Source organism: Zosterops lateralis (assembly GCF_965231275.1).
Source record: "Zosterops lateralis genome assembly, chromosome: 2".
Lineage (NCBI taxonomy): Eukaryota > Metazoa > Chordata > Aves > Passeriformes > Zosteropidae > Zosterops > Zosterops lateralis.
Genome location: NC_139763.1, coordinates 31,754,988 through 31,767,794, shown reverse-complemented (window position 1 = coordinate 31,767,794; position 12,807 = coordinate 31,754,988). Strand labels below are relative to the sequence as shown.

Sequence of the window (12,807 nt, the reverse complement as noted above, 5' to 3'; positions counted from 1 at the left end):
TATATTTAGACTATAATCACAGAATAATGGGAATACAATAGAAAGAAATTCTGCAGTGTCATCATATCAGGGGCCAACCTGGCAATTTCTGTATTCTCACACATCTTCCTGACATCAGAAGCTGTGCACATAACAGGACTGCAGGGTCTTGTATATCTGTCTTGTATACCTCTTCTTTTTTTTCAGTAAGAACAACTGACAGCAAAGCTAGCAGTAACCAAAGGGAAAAGAACTGGGATTTAGAATGCAAAGGCTGTTTTGAAACTCTCAGGAGAATAATAATGTCCAAGGTAGGAAGGTCCAATTTCCCAAGGTTTTAAGGAGTTGCTATTTGTCTGACCTAATTCAAATCACAATTTAGCAAGAGTGTCGCAGTTGCACAGTTTTTTTATCTAGGGTTCTTTCCACTATTTATTTTGACAAAACCTCAAACCCTGCCCTCCTTTGCGTCTAAGAATGAGATCTTCATAGAAGAAAATGAATTCCCTTTCAAGAGCTTTCATCTTAATGGTTGCAATATATTGGAAAACCACAGTAAACCTCAGCCACAAGTAACATCAAGGCACAGGACAATGGCCAGACACACGGCTTGAAGAGGAAGCATGTTAATTTTCATGATGTTAAGCGAGACACAGGAGTTGGCAAAGTCACAGAGTAACAACTGGTAGAAGGAATCAAGTTGTTCTAAGCCTGTCAAGGCAGTAAGACTTCAAGAGTACTGTGATCAATAAGCAGCAAAAGGAAGAGTGAAGGAGAAGTACAAAAAGCCTACTCAAAGCACTTTTCTTTGTGATGCGCTGCAACATCACCCCAGTGTGACAGCCCCACCTGAGATAGTTGTGATCCACTCTTTCAACAACGTCTTCACATCGTTGAATTCCACAGCTCCAGCGAGGTTTGGGGCCTGTGGCCGGAACGAGCGCGGCTGCGGCTCCGTCTGCAGAGATGATGGGCCTGAAGAATCTGAAGTGGATGGAACTGCTTCTGCCTGTTCCAAACAGAGAAGTGGACAGTGCTCAGTCTGACAAATATGGGAACACCATAGACATACACAGATAAGTGTCAGTGAAGAATCCAGGAAAGAAAAATAGCAACATGAACTCAGTCTAAAGAAGCAGACACAGCTCTACCAGAAGCTGTTGGTGTTTAAAGTACCTGAGCAGCTGTTCCTTCTTGTTTCAAGAAGCCATCTAATAGCTTCTGTGGGCTTCCAGATGTAGTTGGCATGTTTTTTGCAGGACTACCAATAAGTTTGTTTTTCAAAGGACTCTGAATCTTTTTCACAGGACTGACTGGATTTTTCTTCCGTATTTTTTTCTTATTTTTCATAGTTGCATGCTTCAGGTGTAGGACAGGATTTTTTGACACTGAAAAACACAGGAATTGTCAGTGCTTGATACATTAGAAATGTAATACTTTTCCACTGAAAAAGGGACTCTATCTCCCACAAAAATCTAATGATCACTTGAGAAAACACAACCTAGATAAAGCAACTTTAACACACACACCATTACAGACCCTGGCAAGTTTTTAAGTATCTGAAAAGCACTGTTAGACTTTCAGTGTAGGCAGAGGATACTCAGCTATTCATAAACTTTTTAATGTGAACATTTCAGTACTTGAATATAAGCAGTTGGTGAAATCTGAATCTACTGGACAGATTGCCTGACCTCAGTCAGAGAACTGTCTCACCACTGTTGTGAGCAAAGCCAGCAGTGAGCAAAGCCACAATGCTTTTATCACAGTTTATGAAGGAAATTGCTCTCATTCCATCATTCTAACATGTCTGCACTGGCTATGAAATCAGGGTGTGATTATAATTACAATGTAGCATTTAAGTGGCAATCAAGCCAATAGCATTTACAACCTATTTTTATGACAAAGCATGTTCATAGGGAATTAGTCTTATTTCTTTCTACTGATTACAAAAAGGAGACCTGGATGATCAGCTCAGAGTAAACCCAGCTGACTATCAGACAGTGAGATGCGGTATCTTTCTCTAGCTCCCCAAAACCCTGCCAATGCTATGGGTTTCAGGGAACCATGAGAATGCTCCCTGAACAGGGTTTAACTAACTTGAGAAGGTGCAATACTTTAAATCACAATAGACATCAAGTTTAGATTCCATTCAGCAAACATATGGATGTGGGTAAGTTTAGTGCCACAGTCCCCATGAATTGAATTAATTACCCATTTGAGTAAAGCTGGGCACCTATTTGCAAACTGAAACCACAGCTGGTTGTAACTGACAGTCTGTGAAAAATAAATACAGAAATTCAATTGAACACAGCATCTTCAGAGAAGCTCTGGTTATATTTTCCAGTTTGGTACTTAGGGTTGCACAGCTGTTTGGACAGCAAACAACTCCTATACCAGAAGACTACTCACAACTACACATTCTCACCTAAAGTGTTAGCAGGCTGCTGCTCTGACTGCTTCTGCCTTTGATCATATGCATCTTTCAGCTCTGCTTGCAACTCAGCAGGTAGTGCAGCAAAAACCTCGGGGTCCACCTGAACAGTAAGGAAAGATTAATTTTATTATTTTAGCAGTGAGCATCACCATTTGCTGCCTTCTAGGTCACTCATATGAGAAAGGTATTTAGATTTTAGGCCACACAAAAATAAAGGAGATATAACTGAAACACTGTAAAAGACATTGTACATTTTCTCTGTATATTTTAGTTTGTAACAACAACAAAAACATACATTTCATATTGCTCTAATTACTTATTAAAATTACTATTATGAGCATATAACCCTTTACTCACCTACTGATACTCAGTAGAGCTGCATTAAGAGCCGGATTAAGCCTAACACAGAGAGAACTCCCTTCAAATTCCAAAACAAACATTGTGACCACCAGAATTTTGTTCTTCCTTTTCTTTTGATACTTCTATTTCCTGCAAGCTGCTGTATTACTCAGAATATTCTTGGAAATGGTGCCAGTTCTTTAAGGACAGGAAAAGCCAAGTCCAGCTATGTCATATTTTGAACTAGCACAAAAGGGTTTAATCTCATCCTCCCACAGTTGTCCACCACTTGCTTGACTGATAAAAGCACAGTCCCGTGCAACTGTCCCAGGGACCTGGATTCTTGACAGGAAATAATTTGATGCCAATTGCCAGACACACTCAGATGGACAAAATAAAATTTCTTGTCTTATCAGTTATTTTTTCTCTTTGTGTGTCTGAAGCAGCGTATCAGTGACAGACTCATCTTGTATTTGGAGTTTCCCATTATAACTAGACAGTGTTTTCAGCTCATAATCTTCAAAATCTAATACAAAAAACCAAACCTATCATTTGGTGGATTAAATCTGCCACTGGGGAGAGTGCCCTTCATTTCACTGGTAAAATTCAGAGATGAGCACAAACAACAAAAATTATTTGAAACTACAATTACTGTTCTAAGAGCACAATGCAATTTCTACCATTATCTGAGATGCTGTATTTATTACATGTCAATCTACAAATGTATTAAAATTTATCTATTATTTTCAAAAGAGATTTAATTTATTTAAACCAAAACATGTATGCTATGACAGGGAGGTACAATGTGCTATTCACACATTTCATGTCTAAATAATACAGATAATAAACACCAGAACATGCTCTGACAAATTAAAATTCACCAATTTAGCACAAGTTTGTTTCTTTTTCAGAACTCCATGAGTCAACACAAATTTTTCACCACAGAGAATATGCACTAATTGAAGGAGGAAACTGGAACAGCTCTGACCCCAATTATCATACACATTGTGCAGAACAAAACACTATAGTGGAATGCAGCCTGGATTTACCTCACAGGAATTACCTGGAATTACATCACAGGTGTTAAGTTATCTTTTTAAATACAATTTTTACTTAATAAAACTTTTAAAATAAGGTTAATGTTCTCTGGTAAAGCATTCGAGGGTCAAGGATTTGGAATGCTTTGAACTGACACTGTTTTTTGTGTACACTACTTAATTCATGCAGAAATAATAGCAGTGCGTGAACTGGATGCATTTTTGTTATTCCCCCATCACTGCTCTCTCAGAACGTAACATGGAAAAATTCAATTAGAGGAGCCATCAACTGAATTCACACGAATTCTCCAATATAACTGGAGTGTCGGGTAACTGATTGTACCTGTGATACAGATATCTGAAAGTTTTCACACTATGGAGACCCTTGGTTTTATAAAGTCATGGATGACCTCAGCATACAGCTACCAGTATTTTTGATATGCATGTATCAATTCCCTTGGGAGGAATCTCTACCACCTGAAGACGATGAAAACTTGCCACCGCTAATTATTACAAATGTCATTCATTTCTAGGCATCTGTAATCTTTATTTTTTGCATCTTACACTTCTGCAGGATCCAGGCTGCAGAGATATACAGCTATTCTAAATTTAAAGACTACTGCAGAAACTGATGGAAAGGAATGCAACCTATCTGGATTCCTTTCACAGAAGAACTTTATCTAACGAAGGAAATTTTCCACATTTTCTAATGAATAAATCACTATCATCCAATTAGCTTTGCATCTGATCATAAAAACTCAGCTCAAACAAAAGGAATGAAGAGCTGAAAAACAAACCTTATTAAGCTATAAAAAGATGTCAGGACGTAATTTACATCTGATGTAGATAAAGTACTCATTTTGGAACGGTTGGCAGTATTTCTATACCCGAAATCTATTACTACTCATTTCACTGCTTCATGGGCCACAAAGTAGATTTAAATGTTTGTGTGCAGCCACAGCATATACACTACCACAAAGACTTAAAGAGAAAAAATGTGTCAAACTATATTTAGCATAAGATGGTATTTTTGAATTAAGTTAATCTTTGATTTTAACACAGAAAAAAAAAACCTGCCTGTATTAATGAACATTTTTTTTCCCCACCAAGCCTACAGGAAGCTTTTCAACCATACTCTTCTAGGTATTAAACTTGGACCTAACTCAGAAAATGAAAATTGTAAATATTAGTCCTCAATAAAGAAAGCTGAATGGCTTTCAGGAGAAAAATCTGGAGTATGAGCATAAGGTACTCTCAAATAGATAGTATGGATATCTTTGACAAACAAATAGGAAGTACACAATTCTTCTTGAACTACATCTTCAAACAAAAAGGCTGCTCTACTAAGTTACATTTTTGGATCAAGTAACTGGGTCACAAAATACATTAGTAGATAGAGACAGAAAAACCAGTGCAAAGAACTAGGTCCTTTTAAGAAATCTTCAAAAAGTAATGCTGTTTATAAAAATTATTTTATTTTAAAAATAACTATCAATTCTTGACAACCTAATTATGAGACAGATAAAGCATAAACAAACTAAAATGAATTCTTATAGTAAGCCATATGCAGTTACCATTAACCATGAAAAACAGTACTGAGTGGCAAGCCAAGTGTGGAGGGGTGTAGTTCAGAGCACAGCCCAATTTACCACACATCTTGCTTATGGACAGATATAAGTACAAAATTTGAAACAGCTGGGGCAGAGAGAACTCAGATATTATTTGCACACTAATTCATAGGGGAAACCAAATTTTTCAGTTCAGGAATAAAAACTGACAACTGGTTCTGAACCTGAATCAAGGTGAGGAAATTTTAGTGAAAGATTAGACTACACGTTTTTTTAAAATAACAATTATGCAGTAACTTATGCATTTAGTGGAATTACTACATTATTTTCTCTGGATTTTTTTGCCAGCTAAGCAACATTATGCATTAGAAACAGCAACAAATCTCTATAAATGTGATTAAATGATATTACTTCATCTGAGAACAGCAAAGGTGGAATGAAACAGAAAAATAAAAATATTGCTCTATTTTAAATGATGCAATGCAAGATAAGTGTATCTCTGGGTAACTGAATCTTTGATTTTTTTTTAATTTTATTTTTCACACTACATTTTTTCAGCATCTTCTTGGACTGAAGAGCAAAATAACTTTAGAAGCATCCTTACTGCTCCTGCTGCCCTCTCAGGTCCCTATTTTGACAAACATCTTTGTTCTTTTCTCATCCTGTACACGCTATGTATGAGTCCATTTAAAAAATGATGGAGATATGCACAACTTTTAGCCATGACTGCTCTTCTCTCAGGAATGGGATACAAACAACTACATCTACAGAAGAAGCTAGCAGAGCTTGGCTTTACCCCATCAGAACACACATTTAGAGTCTCCTGTGACTTAGCTAAGCAGATTTTAGGACTGCTTCAGAGTTATGGTTCAGTGTAACTCAGCTGCAATGCAGAAAAAAAAATTATTTACAGACTGGATTGAAAAGCAGACTGTACATGAGGGAGTTTTACATTAAACAACAGCAAAAACATAGGCAGACTGATGACTATAATCTTCAATAAATATTACCATACTATGTTTCTGACAAATAATGCAACATTTAAAAACAGAATTTTAAAAGACATTAAAGGACCAGGAATGATTGTGGGAAGTCAAAGGTTCCAGTTAATGCTGCCTCAAGAAAGAGTTCCTAACTTCCTATAGATGCAAAGTAATTGTTTATTGATACCATGCAAACATCCTACCTGTGAGAAAGCTGGCAAGGCTATCAAATTGATTCCCATATTGGTATTTGGTTCTTGGAGCTCTGGTATTTGTAAAAGCACTGTTCCAACTGGTTGTGACAGAAGTGCAGTGCTACATCCATTTATTGGCTCTTTTCTGCTCTCTCCGTAACTCTCTCCTTGCTGAATGGTGCATATTTGCTCCACTTGTTCTCGGAGATCAGGTGGCAGAGCTTCCAGCACAGACTTATCTAGCTGCAAGTATATAAAAGCTTTTAGATTTTTCTAAGGAATAGGTAACAGAGTTACTTTAGTCAAAACATTAGTTATACAGTTCCTATACAAAACCTGCTACATATTACTCTGTGTATGCAACTATCCTTAGGAACCTGAGTTACACTCTGCAGCAGTAAATTATCGTTTAAGACTAAGCAGCTCAGTAAATATGAATGCTCAGTTTTATCTTTTCACAATGATTTTTCTTACCAAAAACCATAGATTTCCTCTACAGCTTCGTAATGACAAAGAAACTGAAACTCTGAGTTCAAATTATACAGACAACAGGTTGATATAAAAACTAAACTGGTGTCTGGCACAAGGCTGTAAGCAATTAATTTCTTTCTTTATACAGTTCTAGGGTGTGTGTTACTGATTTACTTTTCTGGTAATACATATGTTTGCATACTGTCAGACTTGCCAGAGTTGGATGATGAAATAAGCTTTTACTTACTATCAATTATTCACTTGAAACAACTGAGATAACCCCTCAGTGTCCAGAAGTTGCTGTGTACAATGACAGCTGCACAAGTGACTGAATTAATACAACTGACAAGCAGATGTACAGTATCATTTTTCTCACAAGTGAAATTTGAATAAAACTGTGTACAGAAATGCCAATATTTGCTCTAAGTTCTGCTGAATAAGACTTCATGACTGTGTTAGAATCGTTTACCTTTTACCTTTAAGAAAAAAATTTGGAGCTTATGACCAGATTCTAGATTTACAGAGGAGAGCAGCAAATATCTATGACAATCTAGTTGGCTTGGTAACTGAGAGGATTTGATGAAACCTGTCTGTATTGTTAATCACTTCAGTTACTCTTCCATGTTCTGTTTGTATTCACTCATTCTAAATTGGCTACACATATCATTCTATAATCATTTCCTGGGAATCCGGGGTGTAAAATGTCTTGCTGTTACTTTTCTAGTACAGTATACAAACAGCAGTGTGACACTAACTCTCACCACTCCTTCCCAGCCCTGAATTTTTTATTTCATTCCATATTACAATATGGTTAAAAGCAGAAAGAAAGAAAGATATTGTGCCATAAGGCCACCAAAGTTTTAGGAACTCTACTGAACAGCTGGTGCATTTTTCACTTGTTTATACACATTCCTCCTATGCAGCATCTGAGTGTACAGAGCTTCACATTGTTCAGTCAAGTTACTTTTAGGTCCTGAGCTGACTTGGATATTGTATTATAGGAACAAGTCTCCTGCCAAAAGCATAATTTCCTTCTTAAAATGGATAAATATTTGAGAAAGCTGTTAAGAGAACATGAGAAATGCTTTTACAGATTTAAATTACACACATTAAATGACAGACTTTTACAGAAGAGCAAGTAAATCTGCTTATAACCTAAAATACCTGCAGAATTCTGGGCAGCTGTTTCATAGCAGACCCTTCTAATAGTCTTCTTGAACAGCATATGGGGTAGAAATAATGAAGGCTATCCCTTTGTTAAAACACACCTAAAAAAGTCCCCATATCACATAGAAATACTTTACTTAAATATGTCCTCCTCTCATTTAAATAGTGGTAACCTGTATAAATGTTAAGTGTGCATCCTAACTTCAACATTAGTTATTTTATTAGGGCAAAATATTTTTGCATCAGTAACAGTTACTTACTGTGCACTGTACTTTACTAGAATTCTTTTTATTTAAAAAGAGCTCCTTTTGGGTCTATCCAAATAAGACAGACAATCCCAAGTTATTACAATATACTGCAGATGTTTCATATTCTCAGGTTTACCTGGGAAGCAGATGGAACCTCAATACTCAAATTGAGCCTGGATTTTACACTGATAGGAGAATGCACACCATTCCACTTGACAGAAGACTCAGTGTTGCTGGGATTAGAATTGAGACCAGGTGTGACATTGGTACCACGAGATGGAAGGAAAGTGCAAGTTCTTGAATTAGAAGATATTTCAAGGTCCACAGCAGCCACAAATACTATACATATGGAAACAAAACGCAGAGTGATCATCTAATAGTTAAAAATACTCTGAAGATTCAAGACACAGTAAAAGATAATTTCTAGCATTATTTGAAGAGTTTATGCAATATACAGCACAAACATAGCACTTTTTATTTAAAACTATCCTCTGTTACTATTAACTAAAACAAAAAAAATTGGACTAATCCTATACAAAGTTTTATTAGTAGTAGCATTTGTATTTGCAGCAGCAAAGCCCACTCTCAGAAATTTCATGCTGCATAATTTATACTGGTATAATACTGAATAAGTATTCCAAAAGGTGATCTACGTTAGGGTCCTTCAAAAGTGATCATTATCACACATGCCACGTATAAAGCTCACTGACCTTCTTTATGTTGTTCTTCTGAGTGCTTTTTTGCCTTCTGAACATGAAAAAGATCAATAACAGAATGTGATCCACCAGGTAAATGTCCAGATTGTACTGTTGAGAGAGCTGAAGTTGTTTTACTGATGGGAACTAGCTGCTGTACCTGAATTCCAACCTAAATCCAAAACATAAATGCATCCATTTAATGAAGTTTGAAGTAAATAAATTTCAAAAATCTGTAATTATATCATCCAACATTACTTTCTTTGGAATTGGCTGCCTGTTGTGGGTGGGGGGGAGGACAAATAAAAATACACTGAAATACACATGAATGGCCACTAAAAACATCCCCAGGATTACTCACCATAATCCAACAACTAAGAATTACAAAGCTGCTACCATCTAAACTTCTGATATGAAAAAGTGCTGTCAACAGGATCACTAAATAATTTCTTTTTTATGGAATTTCTTAGACACTAACAAATACAGATATACTAAGAATCTGGTTACTCTTAAATGTGGCTACCCAGCAATGTTTTTCCCCAAGGACAATCTATACTAAATCCATCACTTCAGTCTACAAATTAGAAAAAGACTATTGTTTCACTTTTAAATACGGTTTTTGCAAAGTCTCAGTGGATGAAAGTACTTTGGTATAAGTAGTGTTTTTTTAGATGAAGTGTTCCTCATTTTACCAGACATCCTAGTTTTTCATTTAACTTTTAAATACCAAATCAGCAGGAGTTAAAAATGTGTGTCTATTCTTAATGTATTAGTTTATTGCCAATCCTCTGTCATTTTAAAGAAAAAAACCTGACACTTAGAAAAAATTGTATATGGGACTCAGAAAGCACAAAGGAACTAGTGTATATATTCCCACCAGGTTTTCTTCTATAATTACATAGTAAGGATTTTGTTTATTAACACCTTCTTAGTTGCAATAATGGGATATGACATTTAAATTAAGTATTTCCTTAACTCCAAGCCAGGGAGCTGACTTTGCAAGGCAACTTTGTGAATCAAAACCCTACTTCTATATCCAGATGATGAATTAATTCAGGTTTGTTTTAGAAATCCTCTGTGTTCTATTGTAACAAATGATTGATGTCAAAATAGCAGCATTGTGGGGTCACATTGCTATGACAAAACCACTGAGATAAGCAGGAGTTCCAAAATAAACCATGAATCAAAGAGCCACAAAATCACCTTCAAACAAAGGTCTAAACACGGACTGGTAACTCTTCTTGCTCTATGACTTGCAGTCTAGAGCAAAAGCTCCTTTCATCTCTATACAGTTATATATTAGTTTATATTAGTTACATAATTAATGTATGGCAAAGTTTACAGAAAATTCTAAGACAAAATAAAATTTACACGTGCTGATAGAACTGTAGAAGATACAGTCTTACTTTGTTTTAAGGCTCAGGCTGTTTTAAGTTGTACATTAATTTATACTACAAAAAAAATTTAATTTTTTAAACATTTTTTCAAGGGTTACAAAACATAATATAATTGCATACACTAATTTACATAAGCTTTATATTACCTACACTTTTGCTTGAGTTTGTTTATCATCTACCACAGGGAACTGAAAATCCACAAAAGACAATAAAACAGATTGATAAAGACAAAAAATTTCAGATTTCCCATTAACTCACCCCTCGCATATCAGATATGTTCAGTTTCATTGTGTGAAACATGTTCAGAGTTTCCTTCCCAATTACTTTTGCACTGTCTGTTGCATGGTCTAGAGTCACAGTCCTAAAAGGAATAAACAAGTATGGTTAAAAATGAAACTGTTCCACAAATCCAAAAGATAAAAATTCTGTATTTGTTCCAGAGAGGACCTGAAAGAAAGACAGAACAAAATTTCTTGGCATACGGAAACTGAACACTTTTTAGTTGTTCTGTGGTTTCTTTTTAAAGGTAGTTAAAACTAAGCATGATTCTACAGAAAAAGTAAGAAAAGCAGAATACTTCCTAACTGAACATTCCCAATGTGCAGTCCACGTATTAGAAGGTAAATTTTAGACATTTGTCAAATGTCTACAGTGAGAGTTCCAAAAGGAACTCAGAGGGGAAGCAGATATAGGCATGTGGATTGCAAGCAACAAGGAATTCAAATTAATGACAAGTAACTTTAAACAACATTCTAAATTATCTTAAGCTATGGGCAATTTTTAGCAAAAAGTCTCACAAAACAACCTGGCTGTAAATTTTACAGATTACCACTTGAGAGTATGGCAGGGCAGCAGCAGTGTTTGGTAGCTCTGGATTCTCTAATGGCCTTACCTTTGACATCAATAAGGACAAAATTTCAAGTGACTCATCAAATATATGCGAGTGATGTAAAGTCTTCTCACTGAAATAACTCGCATAGTTTTAGCTCGGATAGAGTGGGCTCTATCTAAACAGAATGAAGTTTGGTGTTTGACAGGGTGCCATCTTGACAACTTACTAAACACTTTGGTGGTGTTACTCTGCTTTTGAATCTGTCAGAAACCACCATGAACAGCCAAGTGATCTCTGGAAAGGTCCAGTTCTGCCAATGTAAAAACTAACAAACCCTTAGACTGAACAACATGAAGATGTCCTTAAGCTTTACATGTTAGCATTTTTAAGAAAAAGGAGATCAATATCAGCACGAGCCTAAAGGTACACAACATTTCAGAAAAATATTTTAAAAAGGCCTATGCTGAACTATCAGGATTCGGTTTCAGAGATGCAGTAAAAATACCATTTAATCTTAAAAGCTGATTTTAAGCACGTCTGCAAGTCTGAATCCTTTGTAGTACCATGGTTATCATCCTAGGGGATCCTGACTTGTAGAATGAGAAAGCATAGCAAGCCATGCACCTGTGAGGTAAGGGGGCGAGAAATTAGTCATGAGCTATAGCTACAGAGAAAATCTTAAACTGAAGAGAGAGACTGGTCATGTGGGGGAATGCCACACTGAGATTTCTAATCCATTTGCTTAGATGCAACTTTTGGTGTTTACCCTTCCATTGCTAAAAAGCCTTTCACTGGGCTGAGCAGAAACGCTCTAACAATGACAAAAATACAGCACCTACAGCTGGATTGACTGGAGTTGACATGGTCACTGGAAAGCCAGAAGCAGAAACAGAGACATCACCAAACAAAACCCTGGCATCTGAACTACTTTAGCAATGTGTGAACAATTTTGCATTCTTGGGTTCCCCCTGATCTTACTAAAGACTTCATGAATTAGAGAAATTTCAGGACATACATACATTAGTATGCCTGACCACAGAAAAGGGTTCAAAGCACTATTTGTTCATGAAAAAGCACTCTGACAATAGTTAAAATAGAAGAGGAATAAAGCTCTATCTCAATACACACTCAATATTAAATATATGTTCTTAAGCTGCTAAGAATAAATCTTCAGCTTTAAGAATTCAGGATAGCCAGAAGAAAAAAGTATAGACTGATGGATTTTCTTCTTTGAATATATACCAATTCTAAGAAGTGATGAGCTTCTTATAGTGAAACATGAATTTTGTTGTTTCAGTTTTTATTACAGCTGAATTCTGTGTAACAAGATCACAAGCAGGACAGGCTCTGTGCATGCAAGACTTACAACTGAACTCTAACCCACTGAAAGAACTCCTGGGAACGCGGATGGTGCTACACAGGGCCAGCACCTGGACTTGATGATCCCTGGGCATCCCTTCCAA

General features: G+C 36.2%; 1 protein-coding gene across 4 annotated transcripts in view; it reads right to left on the bottom strand.

Moving 5' to 3' along the window:
* The window catches only part of REV1 (REV1 DNA directed polymerase), a 55,692-nt gene that overhangs the window by 2,131 nt on the left and 40,754 nt on the right, over window positions 1-12,807 (bottom strand). For all 4 annotated transcript variants that reach the window (XM_083885205.1, XM_083885204.1, XM_083885207.1 and 1 more), the window contains 7 exons: window positions 10,771-10,873; window positions 9,131-9,287; window positions 8,557-8,759; window positions 6,544-6,777; window positions 2,405-2,513; window positions 1,156-1,367; window positions 829-988 (listed from right to left, as the gene is read on the bottom strand). In XM_083885205.1, coding sequence (XP_083741331.1) covers window positions 829-988; window positions 1,156-1,367; window positions 2,405-2,513; window positions 6,544-6,777; window positions 8,557-8,759; window positions 9,131-9,287; window positions 10,771-10,873 — 1,178 coding nt within the window. The remainder of the gene's footprint in view (window positions 1-828; window positions 989-1,155; window positions 1,368-2,404; window positions 2,514-6,543; window positions 6,778-8,556; window positions 8,760-9,130; window positions 9,288-10,770; window positions 10,874-12,807) is intronic.